Source organism: Bubalus bubalis, chromosome 21 (genome assembly GCF_019923935.1).
Source record: "Bubalus bubalis isolate 160015118507 breed Murrah chromosome 21, NDDB_SH_1, whole genome shotgun sequence".
In the NCBI taxonomy this organism is placed as follows: Eukaryota; Metazoa; Chordata; class Mammalia; order Artiodactyla; family Bovidae; genus Bubalus; species Bubalus bubalis.
This window is the reverse complement of record NC_059177.1, coordinates 10912345-10938532: the sequence shown is the minus strand read 5'-3', so window position 1 is coordinate 10938532 and position 26188 is coordinate 10912345. Positions and strand designations below refer to the sequence as shown.

The window sequence follows — 26188 nt, the reverse complement described above, 5'->3', positions numbered from 1 at the left end:
CAGGCAGCAGGCACCATCACACAGGGCTCCGATGGTCCTAAAACCCCAGGGTCTATACCTGCCTCCTCGGGATGCTCTAGAGCAAGGAATCAACCACACGGGGCTCCTGACTGGTACCCAAGACTCCTGATGAGAGGACAGGCCATGTTCTAACTGTCCAGAAATGTCTGTACTCTGGTTAACCCCTTCAACCTGGAACAGGATCCAGTCCTATGCTTCCACACTCCAGGGCCCCTCCCTACTGCACCACACTCTTCAGCAGGCAATTGTGGCAACTCCAGTCTAGCAAGGCTCCACTGGGATGTGTAGCTGACATTTCACATTTCACAGCTTTCCAGAACCTTCCAGAACCCCTCCTCAAGCTTCTCTGCCCAGGTGACCTTGCAGGTAAAGTGATCCCCTCTCTCCATTTCAAAATGTATTCATCACATAGTTTATTCAACACCAAGACAAGTTCACTGATCTCAGTGCCTCTAATACCAGCCCTGTATAAGGTATGGTGTGTGCAGGTGGGCTTTGCCAAGGAAAGGGGTGGACGCTGTTGTCCGTGCCGACACAAGGCCCTGAGCAGAGAAGGAAAGGGCCCAGCACATTCCTCCAGACGCTGAGCACCTCGACTCTCCAATCTGTTCACCTTGGACCTCTGTGCTCTCTGACCTCCCAGCCCTGCCCTCTGACCTCCACCCCAGCCTTGCTTGAAGAGGAGCTGTGTCCTGGGTGCCAGGAACCCTGCTTCTCCAATGGGTGCCATCACTGACCTGGAGCCCTGAGGATGATGGTGGGGATGACTAGAGCAGGTCAAGGATGCACAGCATGGATTTTTCTGGGCTTTCCAAACCTAGGTTGGTTGATTCTACCTTGGGCAATATCATCTCCCTCTCAGGCTGCAGGAAGAACTGGAAAGAATACTCAGAACCAGTTCTTCAATCCCTGCCTACACCCTTGGCATGATCCTCCATGCACAGCCTCAAAGATCTGAGAACACAGATGGGATGGCCACGCCCAGCACTCCTGCGAGAAAGTGCTCTTCTTCTAAAAGTCAAACTCCTGTGAAGAAGTGGCGTGAGCAGCCTTTACACAACACTTCAAAGTTATTCCTGACCAACTGCATCTTGAGACTAGCTACCATCGTGCAAGCACCGTCACCCAAACCCCAAGTCAAGTTCTGTGCCTGGCCTGCCCCTATTCAGTAAAAATCAAACACCCACACTGTGCTGGCCTACCAGATAGTCAAAAATCCTGATTCAGCAAGAAGTGCTCTAAGAAAGTATCTGAGAGTGAGCAAGGCCACACAACAGATAAACTAGCACCTCAGGGTGCAGCGGTGGCCCCTGGGGCCTGGGCTCGGGCTATGGGGGCCTTCCCAGGAGGCACTGAGTCCTGGGCCACAGCATGCTCCAGTTGTTTCCACTCTTTTGAGTGTTATTTCCATGAGTTAAGGATACCACTGTTACTTTAACCTGATTCCTTCTGCAATAAAAAAAGAAAAAAAAAAATATATATATATATAAAATAAGATATGGCATCCGGTCCCATCACTTCATGGCAAATAGATGGGGAAACAATGGAAACAGTGAGAGACTTTATTTTCTTGAGCTCCAAAACCACTGCAGATGGTGACTGCAGCCATGATATTAAAAGATGCTTGCTCCTCGGAAGAAAAGCTATGACCAACCTAAAAAGCATATTAAAAAGCAGAGACATTACTTTACTGACAAAGGTCCATATAGTCAAAGCTATGGTTTTTCCAGTAGTCATGTATGGATGTGAGAGTTGGACCATAAAGAAAGCTGAGCACCAAAGAATTGATGCTTTTGAACTGTGGTGCTGGAGAAGACTCCTGAGAGTCCCCTGGACTGCAAGGAGATCAAACCAGTCAATCCTAAAGGAAAATCAGTCCTGAATACTCACTGGAAGGACTGATGCTGATGCTAAAGCTGAAGCTCCACTACTCTGGCCACCTGATATGAAGAGCTGACTCATCAGAAAGGACCCTAATGCTGGAAAAGATTGAAGGCAGGAAGAAAAGGGGACAAGAGAGGATGAGGTGGTTGGATGGCATCACCGACTCAATGGACATGAGTTTGAGCACATTCTGGGAGTTGGTGATGGACAGGGAAGCCTGGCGTGCTGCAGTCCATGGGGTCGCAAGGAGTCAGACATGACTGAGCAAATGAACTGAAGTGATAATATATATAAATATATACAAATACACAATACATAAAAACATATATATAATACATATTTTAATATTTTGTATATCTTGTTTATATTATATAATACATTAAAATATTATATATATTATATACATATATATGTATATATAAAGGGCAGGTTGAAGTTTCTCTCTAAACCAGTTGTAAAACATAGGCCTTTCTTTAAAAAAAAAAAAAAAATATATATATATATGTAGGGCAATCTATCATACCTATATGCTAGAAAGCTTGCTTTTGCTTGTCGACACCTGAGAAGCAGGAGAGCCTCTATGAGAAGGGGTGGGTGTGGAGACAAGGGGCTGCCCCACCACAACACAGTCAGGTCACACAGTCTTGCTCCGTGGACAGGTCCAGGAAGCACAGGGTGGAGGGCTGGGACAGGACCGCCAGTCTCCTGAGTTCCCAGGAAGAACTGCCCCTGCACACACAAAGGCAGTGGGCCCCTCAGTCTCCACCCACTCAAGTCTCCAAATGCCCTCAGGACGTGGCCGGGCAGGGAGGACCACAACCTGCCAGTCTCCTTCCTCTCCGCTATAGAACAAAACGTGCATCCACCTCGAAGCAGCAAGAGAGAACCGGGCTTGGCAGGACAGCAGCGCACAGATGCTGTGACAAACCTGACTGTTAAACGAGGGGAACTCAATCAGGGGAGCAAGGCATGGTGGCCTAGGCATCCCTCGGAGGAGCTGGAAACAGGCTGGAAAGCTCTTTCTGATGTGGGTGGGTCTAAATTACGTGGCCTGCGTCATACACTTTGATTCATTAAGATGTATGGCTCCTTCAGCCTAAAAATGGTAGTATTTTCCCTTGGTTGAGCTGCTGGTTTCACTAAACCCAGTCTAAACAGCAGGCAATTCAGAGAGGAAAAAAATACTGGTTTCCAAATGTTCACAACCCGCAACGTGATGCATGGAGCTTACACTAATGAATTTAATTCATTCAAGAATTAGCCTGGGTGGGGTCGCTTCCTGCACTCTTCCCAAAACACTGGTGGGATAAAACCAATCCACTGAAAGATCAAGGTGTACTATACAGTGTAACATATATTCTTCCTACTGAACTCTTCCTTTTATCCATTCGAGAAAGTTTCATCTTAAAGCAAGTCTTTTTAACACATCAATTTAAAAGCTATCTTTCCATAGTTTCTTAGCTTAGCCATGAAATAAAATACCAGATGGAAAAAACTGCTTTCCACTCTTCATGTCTAAATTTTTGCTCAATTTCTGAGTGAATACTAACCAAATGATAATAAAACAATTTGATTATACAAATGAACTTATATACAAAACAGAAATGGGGCTTCCCAACGGCTCAATGGGTAAAGAATCCACCTGCAATGAAGGAGACGCTAGAGACCCAGGTCTGATTCCTGGGTGGGGAAGATCCCCTGGAGGACAAAAATGCAACCCACCCCAGTATTCTTGCCTGAAAAATGCCACAGTCAGAGAAGCCTAGCAGGACCCATACAGTCCATAGGGTCGCAGAGAGTTGGGCATGACTAAGACATTACCAGATGGTCAATACCAAAATCAGGATGATTGTATTCTTTGCAGCCAAAGATGGAGAAGCTCCATACAGTCAGCAAAAACAAGACCAGGAGGTGACTGTGGCTCAGATCATGAACTCCTTATTGCCAAATTCAAACTTAAATTGAAGAAAGCAGAGAAAACCATTAGGCCATTCAGGTATGACCTAAATCAAATCCCTTACGATTATACAGTGAAAGTGACACATAGCTTCAAGGCATTAGATCTGATAGACAGGGTGCCTGAAACTATGGACAGAGGTTCATGATATTGTAGGAAGCAGTGATCAAGACCAGGAAAAAGAAATGCAAAAAGGCAAAATGGTTGTCTGAGGAGGCCTTATAAATAGCTATGAAAAGAAGAGAAGCGAAAGGCAAAGGAGAAAAGGAAACATACATCCATCTAAATGCAGAGTTCCAAAGAATAGCAAGGAGAGATAAGAAAGCCTTCCTCAGTGATTAATGCAAAGAAATAGAGGAAAACAATAGAATGGGAAAGACTAGAGATCTCTTCAATAAAATTAAATAACAAGGGAACATTTCATGCAAAGATGAGCACAACAAAGGACAGAACTGGTACGGACCTAACAAGCAGAAGATATTAAGAAGAGGTGGCAAGAATACACAGAAGAACTGTACAAAAAAGATCTGCATGACCCAGATAATCACGATGGTGTGATCACTCACCTAGAGCCAGACATCCTGGAATGTGAAGTCAAGTGGGCCTTAGGAAGCATCACTACAAACAAAGCTAGTGGAGTTAATGGAATTCCAGCTGAGCTCTTTCAAATCCTGAAAGATGATGCTGTGAAAAGTGCTACACTCAATATGTCAGTGAATCTAGAAAACTCAGCAGTGGCCATAGGACTGAAAAAGGTCAGTTTTCATTCCAATCCCAAAGAAAGGCAATGCCAAAGAATGCTCAAACTACCACATAATTGCACTCATCTCACACACTAGCAAAGGAATGCTCAAAATTCTCCAAGCCAGGCTTCAATAGTACTTGAACTGTGAACTTCCAGATGTTCAAGCTGGATTTAGAAAAGCCAGAGGAACCAGAGATCAAATTGCCAACATCCACTGGATCATGGAAAAAGCAAGAGAGTTCCAGAAAAACATCTATTTCTACTTCATTGACTATGCTAAAGCCTTTGACTGTGTGGATCACAACAAACTGTGGAAAATTCTTAAAGTGATGGGAATAACAGATCACCGGACCTGCCTCCTGAGAGGTCAAGAGGTATTCAGGTCAAGAGGCAACAGTTAGAACAGGACATGGAACAACAGACTTGTTCCAAATAGGAAAAGGAGTACGTCAAGGCTGTATATTGTCACCCTGCTTATTTAACTTATATGCAGAGTACATCATGAGAAACGCTGGACTGGATGAAGCACAAGCTGGAATCAAGATTGCCAGGAGAAATATCAAAAACCTCAGATATGCATATGATACCAACCTTATAGCAGAAAGCAAAGAAGAAATAAAGAGTCTCTTGATGAAACTGAAAGAGGAGAGTGAAAAAGTTCGCTTAAAACTCAACATTCAGAAAATTAAGATCATGGCATCTGGTCCCATTACTTCATGGCAAATAGATGGGGAAATAATGACAGACTTTATTTGGAGGGGGCTCCAAAATCACTGCAGATGGTGACTGCAGCCATGAAATTAAAAGATGCTTGCTCCTTGGAAGGAAAGTTATGACCAACGTAGACAGCATATTCAAAAGCAGAGACGTTACCTTGCCAACAAAGGTCCATCTAGTCAAAGTTATGGTTTTTCCAGTAGTCATGTATGGATGTAAGAGTTGAACTTTAAAGAAAGCTAAGAGCCGAAAAATTGATGTTTTTGAACTGTGATGTTGGAGAAGACTCTTGAGAGTCCCTTGGACTGCAAGGAGATCCAACCAGTCCATCCTAAAGGAGATCAGTCCTAAATATTCATTGGAAGGACTGATGCTGAAGCTGAAACGCCAATACTTTGGCCACCTGATGCGAGGAGCTGACTCATTTGAAAAGACCCTGATGCTAGGAAAGATTGAAGATAGGAGGAGAAGCGGATGACAGAGGATGAGACAGTTGGACGGCATCACCGACTCAATCGACATAAGTTTGGGTAAACTCTGGAACAGGGAAGCCTGGTGTGCCACAGTCCATGGGGTCGCAAAGAGTTGGACACGACTGTGCAACTGAACAGAACTGAAGAAACTAAGCACGCACAGAACAGAAATACAGAAATAGACTTACAAACATAGAAAACAAACTATAGCTACCTAAGGGGAAGAGGGGAAGCATAAATTAGGAGTTTAGTATTAACACATAGCCACTACTTACTATACATACATATATATATACATATACTATACATAAAATAGATAAGAAGCAACAAGGACCTACTATACAACACAAGGGACTATACTCAATGTTTTGCAGTAATCTTTAAGGGAAGAAACTGAAAAGCCTCAGTTTTCTTGTCTGTACAATGGACATAAGAATAGTTACTCCCCTATGATGTGATTATCCAGTAAAATCATAAATGTTAAATACCAAGCAGAATACCTGGAGCCCAGAAAGCGCCTGCTTGAAAAATACTTGGTAACTCTCAATCTGTCAGTGTCTCTAAAAGGTATAAAGCTGAAGGAAGATATCCATCACATAGATAGGCAATTTTAGAAGAGGAGATTCATAACATTTGAATATCTACAAGGAAATGGTTAGATGACAGAGTTTAAGTGGTCAACAATTCCACACAATGTATGGAAACATGTTTGAAGTAAAGAATATTTTTGTGCAAAAAATAAGAATTCTTCACACCAAAGGAAAAGCTTGATGGGGCTCCTTGAGCCCAAGAGTCACTGCAAGAGATCTGGCCTCCTCGACTGGCTCTAGCTGTCCCCTCTGGTCACCCTCCAGCTTCCCCTCGCAGGGTCCTTCTCTGCATTAACGGCCCTTAATATGGGACTGCATGTGCTTTTTTTTAATTTGCTGTATTTACTTAAATGAGATAATGCTAATGAAAGCTCTTTGGAAACCATAAAATCCTATGTAAATGTAGAGCTCTTTATTTAATAAAAATTTATGGGTCTTGTTCTTGAATTTTTAAATGGATTAACTTAGCCTTTTATGGTTCTCCTCAAAACAAAAACACAACAAAACAAAACCTCAATTGCTTTTCATTTGTAAATGGACCTTGATTGATTTGTATCCCCTGTGGAGCCACAGGCCACAACATTAGAAGAAGAATCTTCGCATCTAAATAGGGGATCTATTTATTTCCTTCTCTAGAAATGATCTCTGTCGTGAGAGATGCAAAAGAAATTAGGAATTAAAGGCCTGGCCACCCCCTGATAACAAAGAAAATGGTACAGAAATCTTGGGAATCCATGGGACCATTTTAAGGGACAGTAAAATTAGACAGATTAAGACCCCAACCATTCCAAACTTCAGAACATTTAAATATGGTGTAATTTAAATTTTAGATCCTCTACATAAGAGAGAAGCGCTTACCAAGCAAATAAATTTTGCAAATAGGATTTTCAAAGATATTTTAAAAAACATATTTTCAAGGAATCTTAAAATCTTTTTAGCAATACCCAGCTTTCTACCCTCCATTATTCATTAAAGCAGGATCACTGGACATCTTCTGTGAAGACTAAAGGAGACAAAAATAGTACTTAAAAAGTTAATTAGAAAATTCCCTTTTACTGAATGCTCACTCTGAGCTAAAAACTGTGTTCAGTTCAGTTCAGTCGCTCAGTCGTGTCCGACTCTTTGCGACCCCATGAACTGCAGCATGCCAGGCCTGCCTGTCCATCACCAACTCCCGGAGTTTACCCAAACTCATGTGCATTGAGTCGGTGATGCCATCTAACCATCTCATCTTCTGTCGTCCCCTTCTCCTCCTGCCTTCAATATTTCCCAACATCAGGGTCTTTTCAAATGAGTCAGCTCTTCGCATCAGGTGGCCAAAATATTGGAGTTTCAGCTTCAACATCCATCAGTCCTTCCAATGAACACCCAGGACTGATTTCCTTTAGGATGGACTGGTTGGATCTCCTTGCAGTCCAAGGTAGTCTCAAGAGTCTTCTCCAACACCACAGTTCAAAAGCATCAATTCGTCTGCGCTCAGCTTTCTTTATAGTCCAACTCTCACATCCATACATGACTACTGGAAAAACCATAGCCTTGTTAGGCACATTATATACTTCAAATATCTCTTTTTTATTTTTTTTGGCCACACCGTGCAGCTTGTGGGATCTTAGTTACCAGACCAGATAACCACAGAGAAAGCAGAGTTCTAACCACTGGACTGCCAGGGAAATCCCAAATACCTCTTGTGTGTGTGTATGTGTGTGTGTGTTAGTAATAGAGATTAATCTCTCCATTTTACAGAGGAGGACACTGAGGTTCGGGGAGGGGAGCGGAGGGGTGGTGTGGTCTACCCAAAGTCACCCAATCAGAAAGTAGGAGCTATGAGTTCAATCGTAGGAATGAGTGAGTGGTAAAGTCAGATTCTGAAACTAGATCTAATATACAGTGGTACCCAACTGCATTCATCAGTGTTTGACTTGGAATATGTTTTGTTAATTTAGGTGAGCTGCTCCCAGATTATTTCATATCAGTGAGAATAAAATGATAACTTGTTTACAGACCTCTCCTGCGAAGCTCTGGCTTCTTGCCTCCGTGGACTTGAGGGCAAAGGATGAAAGAAATCCCTGCACTTGATTTTATCAATGCACTGACTTCACTCTGGGGAGTACTAAAATCCCATGACTCAGTTAACACTAATGTTTTAGTGTGTGCCCTTTAATTTACAAAGAGTTGTCCCCATCTGTTATCCTACTAAACTTCTCATTTTCTCACACACGTTGATAAAACCAAACCCCATATGGTAGTAATGATGTTCTCATACCAAATGAACGGTTTGACTTAGGGGTACGCTCCATCCGCGTTTTTTGCGTCCTAAATTCATTTTTGTTTCCAATTCTCTCTACATTTCCTGGTTCCAAACAGAATATTCTGATAGCATTTCCCACCCAATGAGAAACAGGAAGCACCTGAAGAGCCAGGAGAAAAACGAATCTGTGCCAAACCAAAGACCAACTTTTTAAGAATTAAAATGTTTGCGACATTGTAGACAGGTGCCCACATTCTTAGAGGCTCTCCAAATTAAATCAGCCTTCTGACCTTCTGGAGAGAACACGGCTGACCCTCACCGAGACCCACAGTCGGGCCATGATTAGAGAACAGTGTGCAGTCTTTCTGAACACTTCCCCCTGCATTTTCGCAGGGGCTTCCCACAATAACCCTCAGAGGTAAATGCAATGGAGGCATTACCGTGTCCATTCCCACGAGGGTCCCCGTAGAGTGTGAGGCCACAGAGGCAGAAGCCTGGGAGATGGGGCCACACCCAGCCCCACCCTTGGGTCTTTCCACTCTTCTGCCCTGCCCAGCACCCACCATTCCTCTTTTCCATGGGCCCCAACAGGCTGCCAACTCTAGGCAGGGCTCTGTCTTTTTAGTTGCAAAATGAAATAATCCTGCCTTAATGCAACCTTGAACGTGGATGCAGGCTGGGCCCTTGGAGAGGTCCCTAGCCATCTACATGGGCACAGAATTCTCTCCTCACTCAGCTCTGCCACTTTGGAGACATCATGTTCCAACTCTGTTTTCCCCTATAGATGGGGAACTTCTTGGGTTTTATCCACCAGGTACTTAGCACAGGGCATAAAAGGTATTCAGTACTTAATAAAACTGTGTGGACTCTATCCCTGGTAGAAAAATTAGTCATCCTACAGTAATTAACAAATACTTGCTTGGCAAATAGTATATTAGCAAATTGTTGTAGCTGTTGTTCAGTCATTCAGTCATGTCCGCCTCTTTGTAACCCTGCAGCGGGCCAGGCTTTTCTGTCCTTCACTACCTCCCCGAGTTTGCTCAAACTCATGTCTATGAGCCAGTGATGCCATCCAACCATCTCATCCTCTGTTTCCCTCTTCTCCTCTGCCCTCTATCTTTCCCAGCATTAGGGTCTTTTCCAATGAGTTGGCTCTTCATATCAGGTGGCCAAAGTACTGGAGCTTCAGCTTTAGTTATCGGTCTTTCCATTAGCAGATATGTTATATTAGCATATATGTGCTTAGTACATACAATCTTCCCTCAGTATCCATGAGGGACTGGTTCCAGAACCCATGCAGATACCACCATCAGAAGGTGCTCAAGTCCCATCTATAAAATGGCACAGCACAGCTGGCCCCTCACAGCCCTGGGTGCAGAGGGTCAACTGTAGTCCTTACTACCTACCTACCTACCCTCCTATCTGTCTGTCTCATCTGCGTATGCCAGCCATTGCTCTAAGAACTTGTGAGCTTTAACTTAATCCTCTCCACAGCCTCATGAGGTAGGTTAAGCACACGAGGCTGTCACTCATGTGAGGTCATGGCATTCGTGAGCGGCAGAGCCAGGACTGGGGCTCTGAGCCCAGAGTCTTGTGCTCTTAGCCACTACACTGCTTGGCCTCCTCCTCATGCAGCATGTAATTAAAACTGGGCCTGAGCAAGCCACCCCACATCTCTGGGCATCAGTAAAGACAAAGAGGCCAGGCTGGGTGATATCTGATAGGTTCTCTCAAACTCCAAAATACTTCCCTTGCACTTCACCACCACACGATCCCCTACCTGAAACAGACAGCTCACATTACTTGAGTTTTTCCACATTAAGAGAAAATGATGGTTGCCTTAAGTTTAGACCACAAAACAGGGAGATGGAGATCCCAAAGCTGGAGCACAGGCAAGGGCCCTAAGTGTGGCCTGCAAGCCCCCACCTGCCAGTCCCTCTTCAAGAGAAATCTGAGCATCTGCCACCCCTCACCTCTTACAGGACCAAGAACTACAGAGACGTTCTGTTCAGTCCCCCATTGTTCTAAGGGGCTGCTTGTACCCCAGTGGTCCCCACCTGGTCCCACCCCATACTCCCCTCTCTGGGCACTGAAAGACTCAGGATCCTGATGTGTGTGTGCCCAGCGGGGGAAGAAGCTTGGGCAGAGGGCATGACCACTTTGCTACCTCCCTTGCTGGTTCCAGCTGGTCGTCATTAAGTCAAGGATCAACCACAGAAAAGAGTGATTCTGGAGACTGGAGCCCATCACTCAGCCACTGTTGCACAAGGAATGTGGGTTCCTGAAATGAGCCTGTGCCAGTCAACTATCGTCATGTAAAAACCAGGAAATCTCCTTACAAACGATGACAAGCATTTATTTCTCACAAGCACATCTACAGGTCTGCTAGGGTTTGGATTACTTGGCTGGCCTCTGGCTGCATGTCTGGTGTTCAGTCTGTTACACACGTCTCCCTTCTGGGACCAGTGAGTGATGGAGAACACGTTCAGGGTGATGGTCTGAAGTACCTGGAGGGGTGGGTGGAAATACATGAGGCCTCTTTAGGCCTGGGCTTGGAACTCACACTCTTCTGGGAATGACGGACACGTGCAGCAGACGTGACATCCTGCCACCTGGCCCCGTCCCACACTCCTCGGTTCACACAGGCTTTCACGCTCCTGCCAAGGTCAGCCCAGAGCCTCCAGCAAAGGAGACAGGCAGGTGCTCTTGAGAACACTGACACCCAAAACATTCATGTTCCCCTCCCCTGGTGACTGGACCCTTGGGACAGTTCAGTCACCCTCTCTTCTTTTGAGAGGGTTAATCACTAGCTCCTATTTAAAGCTCATTTAAACCAGAAACACCAAAACACAAACAGAAATCCCCCCCACCCTCCAACCTCTGGGGGACAGAATGATTTGCTTAGGTCAGACAGATACAAAACTCAAAACCCAGGTCTATGAACCATTTGCTGTTTGAGTGATCTTTGGCAATTAAACGCATCCTCACCTGTACCAGGAGAAAGGCAACACAGAAGCCCACTCACAGGAGCCCCGAGGCCCCCTCAACACTCTGTGACACGGCCTGACTTCCACCTGCCAGCCAGCACCCGCATCTCTCTGCCTGGGGACTTGCCCTGCCCACATACATGGCAGGGCAGGATGCCCAGCGGATGCAGACCCAGCTCCTCCTCCCTCAGGCAGGAGAATTGGGAAGCGTGTGCCCTGTGCTGGCCCTGAGATTGCATCCCAGTGGCCCAGGCTTGTAACTCATGGGGAACTTCCACACATGTGCTACTTTCCCCTTTCTCACTTTCCTGCTCCCCACTGGGGTTCTGGAATAACTTTCAAAAGCAACTAACCCAAGTGAAGAAAGATACCAAGTTTGCATGAAATGAGAGAATATATAAAAGTGCCCAGGCCAACCACATTCTATTGACTCACCCACACCAACTGCCAGATAACAGATGCTCTGAAAGAGTGAGCCACGGCAGCTACACGCATACATGGACATGCGACCCCAGCTCCCTCGCCTAAGGGCTGTCCTCCTGCTTTCTGACACCCATGCGTGTGTAAAGAGGAGTTGCCAGGGGTGGCAATGTGGCCCTATTTCACAACATACCTTCTGGGAAAACCAGAGTCCTGGTTCTATTGCATAACTAGCTGAGTTCAATCCCCACCACCTCCATCAGTCCTACCAACCCTCTCACTATTCCCCAAACTTACGAGGTACCCAGTCAGCAACAATCTGGGGCGGTCAGGACACAGTCCTGGCCCCTTATCTATATCTGACCTAGTCCTCCCTCTCTTGACTGATCACATCATCATCCATTTTCAGGTGAGGTTTCCCTTATGACTGTGGCAGTTCTGAGATGAACAGGGCCAGAGTTCAGCTGCCTGGCATGTTCCTACCAGAGCTGATCAGATGCTCACGTGGGATCAAAGAAAGGGTCCCCCTCGCGGAGCAGAGGGTCTGTGCCTCCTGCAGGGACCCTGCTTTTTCCAGGGCCCCTCTTCAATGGCCACAAAATTGGAAATGTGGGAAAAGCCAGGGAGGCCCAGGGGAAAGGTGGCCACAGGCTAGTGGAGATTTCTGTCCAAACAAATAAATTAGGGAGGGAATTAAAACATAAACAGCCAAGCACTTAGCTCACTTAAAATTAGGCTAAGAAAACCCTGAGAGCACAAGTTATAAAACTGCAATAAGTGACACTGAATCCTTAAAGCTCAAATTCAGCTGAGCTAAGTCATGATGTTCAATGGTCCCAAGCCCAGGCATTAGAAGCTTCTAAGCAGGGAGGCTGAGAAAACATTTTCCTTCCCAGACTCTAAGTGCCCCTTGGTGAGGAGCTCTCAAGACCACGCTGAGGGTGCACCCAACTTTCATGCATTTGCAGGGTGCGTGGACTGCATGAGAAGGAAAACCAGACTTGAGATGTCACAGTGACTGAACCCTGGGTCTTCTCTTCTCTCTGTCTCAGGACAACTGTCCACGGATGTGGCCAGGAGCTATCTCAGGAGTCTTATGACCATCTGGGAGCTACACTGAGCCAACCTCTGAATTTTCAGGGGAAGGAAACAGGACCAGAGAGGGAAAACAAGTTTCCCAAGGCTGCACACCATCTGGCAGTGTCAGGAAACCAAGAGGCTGGTGAATTTCAGTCTGAGACTTCATAAAGCTTGGGGAGTACCATGGGCTCTGTGGCACAGATGGGCAAGGCTGGGCAAGGCCTGGAAATGCTGTCCCTTCCCACCTTCCTCATTACCTGATCCTCAGACACCAAAGGGCCACCCGGCGACACGGTGCAGCCCTCCTGCTGGAGTGTGGAAAGCAGCGAGGAGTGTTTGGATGGTGGTGTGGAAATGGGTGGGGGTTGTCTGAGATGTGACATGGGGTGGGGGCAAGGGAGGATCAACCAGCACTCACCTTCATAGCAAGGGATCAGCGTCCTGCCTTTGGCCTGGAGGTTGGACGGGATGATGTAACAGAAGCCATGGGGCAGGATGTGGTCTGTTTCATAGTAGATGTTCTTCCAGCGGTGGGCACAGGCCTACGGGACAGAGAGAGGTTCAGAGCAGGACAGTCAGGCCAGGAGGTCACAAAGCAGAGCCCAGCAGTACCAGGCAGTTCTGTGGGAGGAGAGCGGCACACAGTGGCTGGGAAGCCACGTTCTCTCCCACCCAGCCCCAGCGCCGTGCTGGGCATCAGCAGACCGTGGGAGCTTGGTCGGGGGTGCCCCTGGGAGGCGGCAGACAATCAACAAACATATAAACAAACGAGGAGCATAACAAGTGCTGGGGAGAAAGGACACAGGGTGATGGGCTAAGGATCTAGGAGTAGGGAGGACGGTTTTCACCTGGAGGCCAGGGGCGGCCGAAAGCATGAGAAAGAGCCAAACACCCTGGGCACAGAGGGAATATCAGGGGCAATGGAGAAGAAGGCTTGCAGAGTCAAGAGAAAGAAAGGCGGCCTGTGGGGCTGCTCTGGGGCAAGCTAAGGTCAGAGAGAGGACAGGGGCAGTCCCTGGGGATCTTGCAGACCTCAAGGATGACTGTGACTTTAGTGGATGTGCCAATGGAGGGTCTTACACAGGTGAGTGGTGTGGTGTAACTCACAGCTTGGAAAGATAACTGGGCTGCCGAGTGGTGACTGTAGGTAGGCGAGGGTGGAGGTGCGCATCCAGGTGAGAGATGCTGCTGCCTGGACCAGGAGGGGGGCAGTGGAGAGCGGAGAAGGGGGTGACCTCAGGATGCAGAGGTGGAGCTAATGGGCCTGAGGACCAAAGGATATGTTGAGAAAAATCTAGAGACAAGAGGTGTTGCTCTGCCCACAACAGACCCTGACCTTCACCCTGACCTTCACGGCACCACCTGCTTACCCACTAGAGCAGTCGTGGCCTCCATCAAACTTGAGGCCCTTCAGAGTCACCTGGAAGTCTCACTAAATCACACAGCACTAGGCCCCATCCCGAGAGCTAGCTTGGCCAATCTGCAGGACCCTGAGAATCTGCATTTTAAACAAGCTCCCAAGTGAGCCGAGGCCACTGATCTCTGGAGCACCTTCAGAAGTTCCTTGTCAGGTTCAGGGCAAAGAATTTGGTTGAACCGTAAGAAACTGCTGATGTGTGACTGTTTTATATCATTAATCAGAAGTAAAGGCTTGTTGATGGTCTTTTGAAGTGAATTTACATACATAAAAACGCAAAAATCTCAAGTGTGCGTGTTTGTCAAAGCCATCTAATGAGTTTTGAGAAACACCTACATTCCTGTAACCAAACCCTTAGCAAGACGGAGAGCATTTCCATCTCACCAGGATGGTCCCTCGGGCCAAGAAGTGGCCTGAGCACCCCCCAAAGAGGTGACATCTGAGTAGATACCTGAAGAAAGTGAGGGAGCAGCTGGGAGGGGCCCTGAGATGGGTAAGAGCTTGGCATGGGTGAGGAGCTGAGACCGACCCTCTGGTCATCTCTGGTGGGCAGTCTCCCGGCACTGGGGTAGCACCTGCCAGGAGACGCCAGGAGGGAAGACAGTCCTGGGAGCCAGAAGCGAGAATACAGATCCATTCCCACCAGCCCTGGACACACCCAGCCTCACGTTCAGATGCACCCGCAAGGCTGGTGAGAAGCCAGACTGCTTCCTGCAAAGTTGTTTACCCTGCCCAGCCTTCCCCATTGCTCGTGGACATTCACACTCAGTATGGTTGTCAGGTTGCTTCACTCTAGCCAACAGATTCATTTTCTTAAAATACTGCATTTTAAAGTAATCAGTTTTTAACTTATTTGTTCGTATCAAACACACTGTTTCTATAGGCTGTAACATTCAGCATTTGATTTTCCCAGGTGGCACAGTGGTAGAGAATCCAGCTGCCAATCTAGGAGATACAGGAGACCTGGGTTTGATCCTTGGGTGGGGAAGTAAATGGCAACCCACTCCCCTGGAGTAGCAAATAGTGACCCACTCCAGTATTCTTGCCTAGAAAATCCCATGGACAGAGTTGCCTGGCAGGCTACAGTCCACAGGATAGCAAAGAGTCAGCCACGACAGAGCACACAGGCAAGCAACATTCAGAATTTACATGGCCCACATCTGACCTCTTCTGCAACCCTGGAAGGTGGGAAGATGTCTTAGAATTCCCATTTTGTATATGGGAACCCTGGGTTTTAGACTGTGTTTTGCTCAAGTTCCAGAGCTGGTAAGGGCTGCAAACAACATGGAAACCCAGACTTCAGAATCCTCCTTATCTCACTCGAAAACATCTCCAACTTGTAACTCCCAATTCCCACCTAAGAAGCCATCAAAACCCACCCTTTGGGGCAGGTCAGGTAGCTATTATCCTTACAGCCTCCCCAAAGGTCTTAGGACCCCAGAAACAACCTCTCTGAGGTTGAACGGGATGCCAAGGCCACTGGACGAAGGGAGTGGGGCTCTCCAGGGCCTGGGTATCCCCGAAGTCACTTGATGAAAAAAATCACTGCCTGCCAACCTCTCTGATCTTCATTCCTCCAAGCAAACCACCCAAGGGCCACCGACAAAGCCACTCCCTATCCATGAGAAAGCAAGGGAACTCAGAGCTGCAGGAAATCTCAGCTCGCCCACACTCTGCCTCTTGCCCTACAACAATGAACGTGAAAAACAATCTCTTGTTATTCCTTATACTGCAAACCACCTCCATTCCTCCCCATTCGGTGCTGTTCTGTGCTTCTAGCACATCTCGATAGACTAAAATCATGTCAAGCAAGAAGCTAAACAAAGCTATCATTCAGTGGATAATCACTCCATTCCACTAAGTTTTTATTTTTATTTCCAACTACATTCTGATAGCTTCCAAACTTGAATCGCTTACCATCCAATTAGCTGGTAAATCAGTTATCTTTTAGTTTATGGATTTGGCAAAGCCCCAGGGCTTTCCATGTTTTTACTGTATTTATGGGTTAGAGGGACTGTAAAGGGAGGCGGGTGTTTGTCATGGTACACACTGACTCTTATGAGGATGGACCTTCTGTATTTAATGTCCAGTTTATTGCCTTTTTTTTTTTCAAGTGTCATAAACTATTTAAGGAGTGATCTTGGGGAATTCCTAGAAGAGCCAAAGATTGCATTCACAGCAAACTAAACTAAAATTAAGGCATTCTGTGAGGTCAGAGATCAAAGTGTCAAAGGCAGTTTGCATGTAAGAAAACAAGAAAAAGTGTCTCTGAACATAAATTACAGAAAGAAAAGACTGTTTAGCCCTGATTATCCTTCTACATACACACATGTCAATCTGACTCCAACATTAAGAAAAATTCCTAGGGACTGTCTCCAAAGAATTAAAATCTCTATCAATCTTTCCAAATGAATTCTGCTGTGAGAGAGAAGGGTGGGGGGCGGGAAGGAGACAGGGACCTCCAACAGGAAAAAGAGAGCACCCTCTGGAAACAGCAAGACTTACTCCAACTCAGATTCCAGAAAAGTATAACAAAAGGGGGAAAGGTCTAGGACCACCCCACATCTCAGCATCTGACATATTTCAAGTTACAAGGGTTGTTTTTGCTACCAAAAGAATAAGAAGGAAATAAAGAAGCAATTTATTTTGAAGGCCTTTTTGTGGTATGACAATGTCCTTCCTGGATTAGGGGGGCAGGTACTGGGCCCCTCCAGATGGCTCTCCTGCCACCCCACCCACCCTCACCATGCACAGATGACCAGAGCTTTTCCCATGCCTGAAGTCTACCCAGCACAGTCAGGAGCAGACAGGCCGTCAGCCACTGAGAAGATGGGGTGCAGGAGATCAGGGCCCTGATACCACAGATTCCACCCCCTAAAGCAGCTCCCCTTCAAACGGAGGAGGGGGTGGCCTGGGAGGCCCAGGAAAGGCGACTACTGGGGTTCTGGGAAAGTCATTCTGAGAATGTTCACCTCCTGAAAATTCATCAATATATATACAGCTGGGGAAGGGGCGGCAGGAGCCACGTCGGGCCGTGAAGGGGCAAGAAGCAGCCCTTGAAGCAGCCTAAGAAGCAAGCCAAGGAGATGGAAGAGGAAGATAAGGCATCCAAGGAGAAGCAGAAGAAACTCGCCGAGCTAAAAGTGAAGGCTGTGGGGAGAGGCCTCCTGGCCACAGATGGAATTAAGAAATCTGGCAAAAAGCAAGTTGTTCCTTATGCCTGCGGCAATGATGACTCTTAGCTGCATTCCTGTTTAAACATCTGGATCCCCTGCCACAGTATCTGTTGCCACCTATAGCTAGAATGAAGTGTTGTCTTGGAAACCATTGTTCATTTAAGAATAAACTTTTATAAAAAAAAAAACTATAAAAAGAGATGTATACAAATGATTTGGGGCATTTTTCTGCATGGCTGTTACTGCTCAACAAAATGTTTACTTAAAAAATCAGGAAACAAAGCAACAGAAGTAAATGCAAAGTATATCCTGTGGCTTTGAAAAAATGGCCAAGATGAGAAGTGGTGAATAGAAAGACAGCAATAGCCCTGACCCTTGGAAAGGAAACAGCCAAGAGACAGAGCTGGAGAACACCACTTCCTCCCAGAAGTCAGCTAGTTGCTGTCTTTAGTTGTTGCCTGAGCCTTGCAGACTCTGCTGAAAAACAGAAAGGTCAGACTCGAACACTATGAGCTGTGCTCCCAGGCTGAAGAGACAGCTCAGTGCCCATGCTGGGTTTGTTGGGTAGTTATTACCAGAAGTGACTTTCCCCCTATTTCTTAAACTGTCGTCTGCACACTGGGGGTGTGGGGTGAAAGTACAAGGGGAAGGGGCCTCTAATCCCGATGCTGTGTCCACGTGTGTTATCACTTGGTCCCTGGGGTGACGGAAGAACCACAAGGTGGTGGATGCGAGACTGGCAGGCACTGAGCTGAGGGCAGCCTGCCAGACAGGCCCAACATCCTGGATCTTGCCAGAGCTGGCTGGTGGGTCTGTGGACCAGAAAATGCCATTCATTATCAAGGTATTTAACTCTCCATCACAGCTTTCAAACTCTCTATCCGTTCTTTACTTTAAAATCATCATCAGATGCTACTTTCAAAAAGAGCTATCCCACCTCTCCCACTTCAAACCCAACCTTGGAATCCAGTATTATGCTTCTTGGGGATATAGGTATGAGGCCAACACCTCCAGACAACTACAGAGTTCTCAAAATGTTATTGAACAAAACATATCTTCCTGCTCTTAATTTTAAAATAAACACTTGCCTGCCAGAAAGTTTTGACAGAAATAAGACATGAAAGAAAATTCAAATGGATATGAAACCTCCAAAACAAAAATACGGACTGGGTCACCCTCCTTGTCTCCTAATGTCACCTGTCAGTTCCAAGGGGCATTTTACAGCCTTTGTCTCATGCATCCTCAGCTGCTTAGAGTCAGCCACCAAAAAGAAATGGCAATTGATTTGGTTTCTAATTGCTTTGGTACTGACACTCAGTCCCTACATTAGGGCTTCCCTGGTGGCTGAGACAGTAAAGAATCTGCCTGCAATGCAAGAGACCTGAGTTTAATCCCTAGGTCTGGAATATCCCCTGGAGAAGGGAATGGCTACTCACTCCAGTATTCCTACCTGGAGAATTCCATGGTCAGAAGAGCCTGGCAGGCTACAGTCCATGTGGTCGCAAAGAGTCAGACATGATTGAGTGACTAACACTTTCACTTTCTTTACATTATTCAAACATACTTTCAGAAGCCACTCCTTAGAGAGACCTTCTTCTAGAGCTGAGAGTGGAAAGGGTCGAAAATTTGGTCTCTATCCCCAAGTGGCTCCCATTAAAAAGGACATATACGCACAAAACAAGTCATGCACATAAGATAACATAATGCTGAACTTCTGATGACACGAAGATGCTCAGCTTATTCTTGACCACACCATCACGGTAACAGGTTTCATGGAGGTGGCAGAGTCTAAACCAGGGAGGACAGACTGGACCTGGGATAGGCCTTTCCTGACAAGATGGCATACGTGCAAAAAGCCATGAGAAGAACTCAACAAAAAACAACCCATTTTAAAAAATAAGCAAAGGACCTGAACAGATATTTCTTCAGAGAAGACAGACAAATGGCCAACAAGCCCATGAGAAGATGCTCAACATCACTAATCATTAGAGCAATACAAATCACAGTTGAGATACCACCTCATACCCATTAGGGCAGTTCCCACACACAAAAAATAAAGTGTTGGCAAAGACATGGAGAAATTGGAACCCTCCCCTTGTGCACTGCTGGGAAGCATGGAAAATGGTACAACCACTGTGGAAAACAATAGGGGGGGTCCTCAAAAAATCCAAAATAAAATCACAATTAAGATCTAGCAATCCCACTTCTGGGTTTATATTCAAAACAACTGAAAACAAGATCTCCAAGAGAGAGTTGCACACCAATATTTACAGCAGCATTATTCACAATAACCAAGACAAGGAAGTAGGACTTCCCTGGCGGTCCAATGAATGGCACAGGACTCCATACTTCCACTGCAGGGGGCACAGGTTCGATCCCTGGTCACGAAAATAAGATCCTACGTGCCACGCAGCATGGCAAAAAAATTTTTAAAAAAAGATGTGGAAGCAACTCAAATATCAATAGATGAATGAATAAAGCAAATGTGGTATATATATACAGTGAATACTATTCAGCCTTATAAAATTAGGAAATCTTGCCCTATGCTTCAATATGGATGAAACTTGAGGACACTGAGCCAAGTGAAATAAGTTGGTCACAAAAAAGACAAATGAATCATGCAAATGGGATCATGCAGTATGTACAGCAGCGGAACTCTTAAGGAAAGAAAGTTGCCTGGGACTGGGGGGAAGAGTGAGGCTGAATAAGTTTAGAGTTTATTTTGCAAGATGTAAAAGTTCTAGAAGTCTGCTGTACAACAATGTACATATAGTTCACTATACTATACACATAACAATGTGTATAGTAAGAATCTGTAAATTTCGTGTTGGTTTTTAAGATCTTTTTTGATGCGGATCATTTTTAAAGTCTCTATTGAATCTGTTACAACACTGCTTTTGCTTTCTGTTTTGGTTTTTTGACCCTGAGGCATGTGGGATCTTAGCTCTCCAACCAGAGACCAAACCTCTACCCCCTATATTGGAAGGAAAAGTCTTAACCACTGGACTGGCAGGGAAGTCCCAACTTCATAGGGTTTTTTTTCTTTTAAAGATTTACTTTGGTTTTTGGCTGTGCTGGGTCTTCATTGCTTCTAGAAGGCCTGCTCTAGCTGCCATAAGCAGGAGCTATTCTTCGTTAAGGTGCATGGGCTCCTCATTGCAGTGGCTTCTCCAGTTGCAAAGCATGGGCTCCAGGCACACAGGCGTCAGTAACTGTAGCATATGGCTCAGTGGTTCTGCCGCATGGGCTTAGTTGTGCCACTGCACATGGGATCTTCCCAGACCAAGGATAGAACCTGTGTCCTTTGCATTGCAAGGCAGATTCTTAACCACTGGACCACCAGGGAAGCCCTCGGGTTGTTTTTGACCACAATACAAAAAAGCCACGAGGAAAGCAGATGCTGCTGGATGCCTCTCCTTCCCCAACCCCCACAGAGTAGCTTCCAGAATAGACGCTACAGTAATTGCATAAAACATGAAAAAATTAACTCTGCATACAATGAATTAGAACAGGAGCATCACACTCCAGCTAGTCTTTTCCAGCTTCCTTGTCTCAGTGGTCCCCCTGATCCTCACCGCTCTTCACGTCCACAGAGACAGCCCCTCCGGGTACTCTTTTGCAATAATGCAGAACCCTCCAGGAAGAAGCTCTCGGCCACATGGAGGTCATCCTCCCATGGGGAGGGGAAGTGTTTTCATGGGAGCCGCCTCTGCATCGAGGTTCGGAGCTCTCGGGGACTGTGCACTGTGCTGCCACTAGACCCCCATCTCCTTTGTTCTGAACACTGACCTCAGGCCACTTTGATTTACGGATGGATCAGCTTCTTGTCTTCCTTCCGACAGGATGACAGACAAGCCTCCTGGGCCTGGTCATGCAGTCAGGGTCAGGCCACCATGTCTGGGGGAAGGCAGATGTTGGAGAGGGTCCAGGGCAGTGGGTGACAGTGATTAAAGGGCTGGAAACCAAGGCAAATGCTGGGCTGGGGGGCTCAGCATGACCCACGGTGTCTAGTAGGGAGGCCCTGTGATGCTGGCGACAGCATCCAGCTGCTTCCTCTCTCCCCAGAGGGGCCCAACAGGGAAACGCCTGATTTGTGCTGAGAGGCAGGCAGAATTCAGACCAACGGCCCTTACCACTGAGAAGCTGAACACAAAACGGGCTCCTCAGAGAGGGGTCAGAAACACTCTGCCTAGATCCTTAAGGAAAATCTGGTTTTCCCTGTGGATTAAATATATGTGAAACCCCCAGCTTTACAGCCTGTGGCCCAAAGGAAGCCCTCCAGAAATGGCAGCTAATATTATTTTCCCTTCTTGATCTCATGCCTTTATGACAAAAACATTTATATAGCTTTCAATAAAAGGCCTATGAAGTCATAAACGTAAATACATGTATACATGAACACATATGCCAGGCTCTTCAATGAAACTGGGCACGTTAAGAACTTGAGTGTTACACCTTAAGAGAAAAGTGTAAAGGACAAAAGTGGACAAAACAAGACCTCTGGGTCAGTTACAGATTCCGTTGAGGCCACGTTTCCTCTGTGCCAGCCGACGCAGCAGCCAGTGGACATCTGTGACCACTGAGCACTTGCAATGTGGCCAAAGTGACTAGATTTTTTTTTTTTTCACGTGGACCAGTTTTAAAAGTCTTTATTGAATTTGATACAGCATTGCTTCTGTTTTACATTTTGTTTTTCTGGTCAGTAAGGAACATAAGAAAATGACTGGGACGACAAATGTTCTGTATCTTGATGGGTGGGTGGTCACACAAGTGTGTATAAATGCCAAAACCCAAACTGTAATCTTAAGATCTGTGCAGTTTATGGAAGGGCTTCCCTGGTGGCACAGTAGTAAAGAATCCGCCTGCCAGTGCAGGAGACTCAGGTTGGATACCTAGGTTGGGAAGATACCCTAGAGAAGGAAACAGCAACCCACTCTAGTATTCTTGCCTGGGAAACCCCATGGACAGAGGAGGCTGGGGGGGGTGGGGCTATAGTTCATGGGGTCGCAAAAGTGTCAGACACGACTCAGCAACTACACAACAACAATTTTATGTAAATTGTAACTCAATTTAAAAAGATACCCACAGGAAAATGCTTATGTAATGATCGAAATTTATTTATACAAAGCACTTTCCACATACATTTCATTTGCCCTTTTTCAATAGCCACATCTCAGTACCCTGGAATAGACATGATTAACATTTGACAGACAAAGAAAATAAAAAGACGAATCATTTGTCCAAGCAGTCTTCCAGAAGAGGCAATCTCAAAGCCATGCCCTTATCGCCGTGCCATCCAGCTTTGCAAAGGAGTCAAAGTCATTCATTTCCAGGCTGCCGCCCCCTCCCCACGGTTCCCCCAGGAGGCCTTACCAGCACACGGCCATCGGCCTTGGGCTGCCGCGCCAGGCTGACCCCCATCCACTCATCATCTCGGTCTTCCCGGCAGGTCTTTCCACAGGGCATGCCCCGATTCTTCCCTGAGGAAAGACAGGAAAGTCAGACCTGGACTGAGGAACGCTGTTGTCTACCTTCCAAAGGGCAGTCTACAACCCACGCGTTGGTTACTGTCAGTGAAAGCACATCTCTGTGCCCAGTGAGGCCAGACGATCCAAGTCAGGGGTGGAGAAGAGAAAGGTTTAGCGCAGGGCCCTGCAAGGAGACAGGCGGCTCGTGCCTTAAAACCCCAAACTCCCAGAAAGCTCTCAGCAAAGGCCTTTCCTAGGAAAGGTGAGGGAGGGGCTGTGACAAACTTCTTGGCGTCAGATCCTTTGTTCCTGAGGTCAGGTCACAATGTTCCCATAAACCTCTACCCCAACCAATGTTATTCTCTGTTCTGACAAGACAGGACTCAAGTCCCAAGACTCAACTCTCATCCTCCGAGGTCCAGGCCTGGCTATGAGGAGGGGTCGCCGAGCAGCCCCATCCCCCTGCCCAAGCGCTGGTCCAGCCCCCAGCCCGGGTCCTCCCGCCAGTGTCCAGCCCAGCTGAGGAGGCGGCTCTCAGCCCCAAGTACCCTCAGGGTCAGGGACCGTCACTGCTGATAGGAGCCAGGCACCCAGCACCCAGCGGCCCCTAGGCCGCCCAAATGGGGGCTGGGTTCCTCAGACTTCAACCCAGGGAGACGCCTGCTGCCATCGCGCTGCAGAGGTCAGCGGAGATTCCCCGCCTCCTCCAGACCTGGGCCAGGGCCGGTGGGCCGCCGTGAAGACGGCTCAGGAGGACACAGCCCTCGGCCTGTCCCCGGGGCCCCGCCTCACCCGCTGCCTGAGCCTGAGGGCCTGGCGGGCCGGGGAGAAGGCCGACGTCCGCCTCTCACCACACTCTGCGCCGAGAAGAACACCGCGCCGCCGGCCATTGGCGGAGCGTGACCTCTAACCCTCGCGCTAAGGGTCTCGGGGAACAGCTGCACGCCCGCGCCTTCCACATCACCAGCCCGTAAATGAGAAACTTGCAACAAGATGTAAATTGACGCCACCACCATGTATGTTGTTTAATTCATCCGACTTTTTTTCATAGCAAGACTTTTCACCAAGGAAGCAAAGCGCAGATGTATATTACAAAGTAAGCTCCTTAATTTGTTATGGACCAGTAACAGCCCACAAACCAGTCACGGAGAATGCCATGGACACCTCTCCTATTCTGCTAAAGAGAAGCATGACAATTCCGCATTTAATGAAAATAATAGAAGATCTTGAGGATTGAAAGGACTTTGGCGAAATCGAGGACTCGAAGTGATGACTTCCGTAAAATAACTGCTACTTTGAGAACCGACTCTGTGCCAAGCACAGTTCTGTGTATTCACTTCTATTATCCCATCAGTCCTCTCACAGTAATCCCTGTGAGGTGGCTATCATCCTTCTGATTTTACAGGTGAGGAAACTGAGGCCAAAGAGCCTCGGAGACATCCAGTGAGTCCCAACAAGTAACAGGCAGAGCTGGGCTCCGAACCCAGGCAGATCTGACGTCCAAAGATGATGAACTTTCCGCCAGACCAAGGGGGCTTTTAAAAACACCTATCAATCATATCTTTGCCTGCTTAAATCATAAAACCTAACATCGCTTTTAATGGCCTCCCATCTTGTACGTAGAACAGAATCCTAACACCTTACCTCAGTTCACCATGCCCTCCTCCCCTGCGTCCATGGTCCCCTGCTTACCACTCCAGGGATGCTGGGGCTTGCTCTGCATTTTAAAATGCCACAAACTTTCCTCCCATTGGAGATTCTGCCTCTAGCACCTGCCCAGCTAAACGCTGTGCATCTTTCCAGTGTCAAAGTCACTTCCCCAGACCCTCCAATCTAGATCAGATCAAATACTCACCTCCCCTCTTCTCTGATCTTTATTTGTTTTAATGTCTCTTTTACCTACTAACTGGTAAGTCCCAGGATAGTAGGATCTTTGTTTGGTATATCCCAGTGCGTAGGAAGTAACAGGTACTGAGCACATGATGAATGGATGGGTAGATGGATGGAAGGAAGGAAAGAAGGGAGGGAAGGAGGGAATGAAAGAGAGATGGAAAAGTGAGTGGATAGTTAGGAAGAAAAAGAGGATAGTATGAGGGTGCAGAACCCATCCCCATCTTGGCAGTGAAAAATCTACCCACCTCGAGCCATGTCCAGTTCGGTGCATCTCCGGTCAGGGTTGGTGTGGACTCGGCACTTAAACACAGCCCCAGGGGACTTCACTGAAGTGCTGTACTTGGAATCCGCCTTTGGTGCACCCACAAGGACCCTGCACATCAAGAATAAAGGGCGTTCGGTCACAATCCAGTACCAGGCAAGTGCAGCCAATGCTAAATCCTCACCCAGCCATGAGTGTGTTGTCTGAACGCTCTCTGGGAGACGTTCCCCAGCATTATACGGTGCTGAGGGTGGTGGTGGTGGGGGGAGAGGCAGAAGGAAGGGCCTCCTACTGTGAACCCGTCATGATTTTAACGTGCCTAGAGAACATCTGAGTTTGCTTGGGAACACATACCACCAAAGGGTTCCTATCCAGAATGTATAAAGAATTCCCCCAAATCAACAACGAATAATAGACCAAAGACTTGAACAGATGCTTGACAAAAGAAAAGTGGCCAATAAACATGTGAAAAGATGCTCAACTCTGTCACCAGAGAAATCCAAATGAGACACCACTTCACATCCTGTAGAAGACTAAAACCAGAAAGACTGAAAACACCAAGTGCTAGCAAGGATACGGAGCACATGGGACCCTCACCCTTCCTGGGCAGAGTGTGAACAATCACAACCACTTCGCAAAACAAACCAACAGTTCCTAAGAAAGCTATACAGGTGTCTGCCCTCAAACCCAGCAATCTGCTTTCTAGGAACATACCCAGCAGAAACGCACACATATGTCTACAGGAGACACGCACAAAATATTGGGTCTGTAATGGCCTCAAACTAGAAGAAACCCTAAGAGCCATGAATGCTAGAATAGCTAAACTGTGGAGTAGAAACAGACTTCTATA

At 46.8% G+C, this 26188-nt stretch overlaps 1 protein-coding gene across 2 annotated transcripts in view; it reads right to left on the bottom strand.

The window, feature by feature from the left end:
* The window catches only part of ITGA9 (integrin subunit alpha 9), a 365208-nt gene that overhangs the window by 319439 nt on the left and 19581 nt on the right, over positions 1–26188 (bottom strand). For both annotated transcript variants that reach the window (XM_044934133.2, XM_006077035.4), the window contains exons 2-4: positions 25322–25449; positions 23089–23195; positions 13541–13664 (exon numbers count right to left, since the gene is read on the bottom strand). In XM_044934133.2, coding sequence (XP_044790068.1) covers positions 13541–13664; positions 23089–23195; positions 25322–25449 — 359 coding nt within the window. The remainder of the gene's footprint in view (positions 1–13540; positions 13665–23088; positions 23196–25321; positions 25450–26188) is intronic.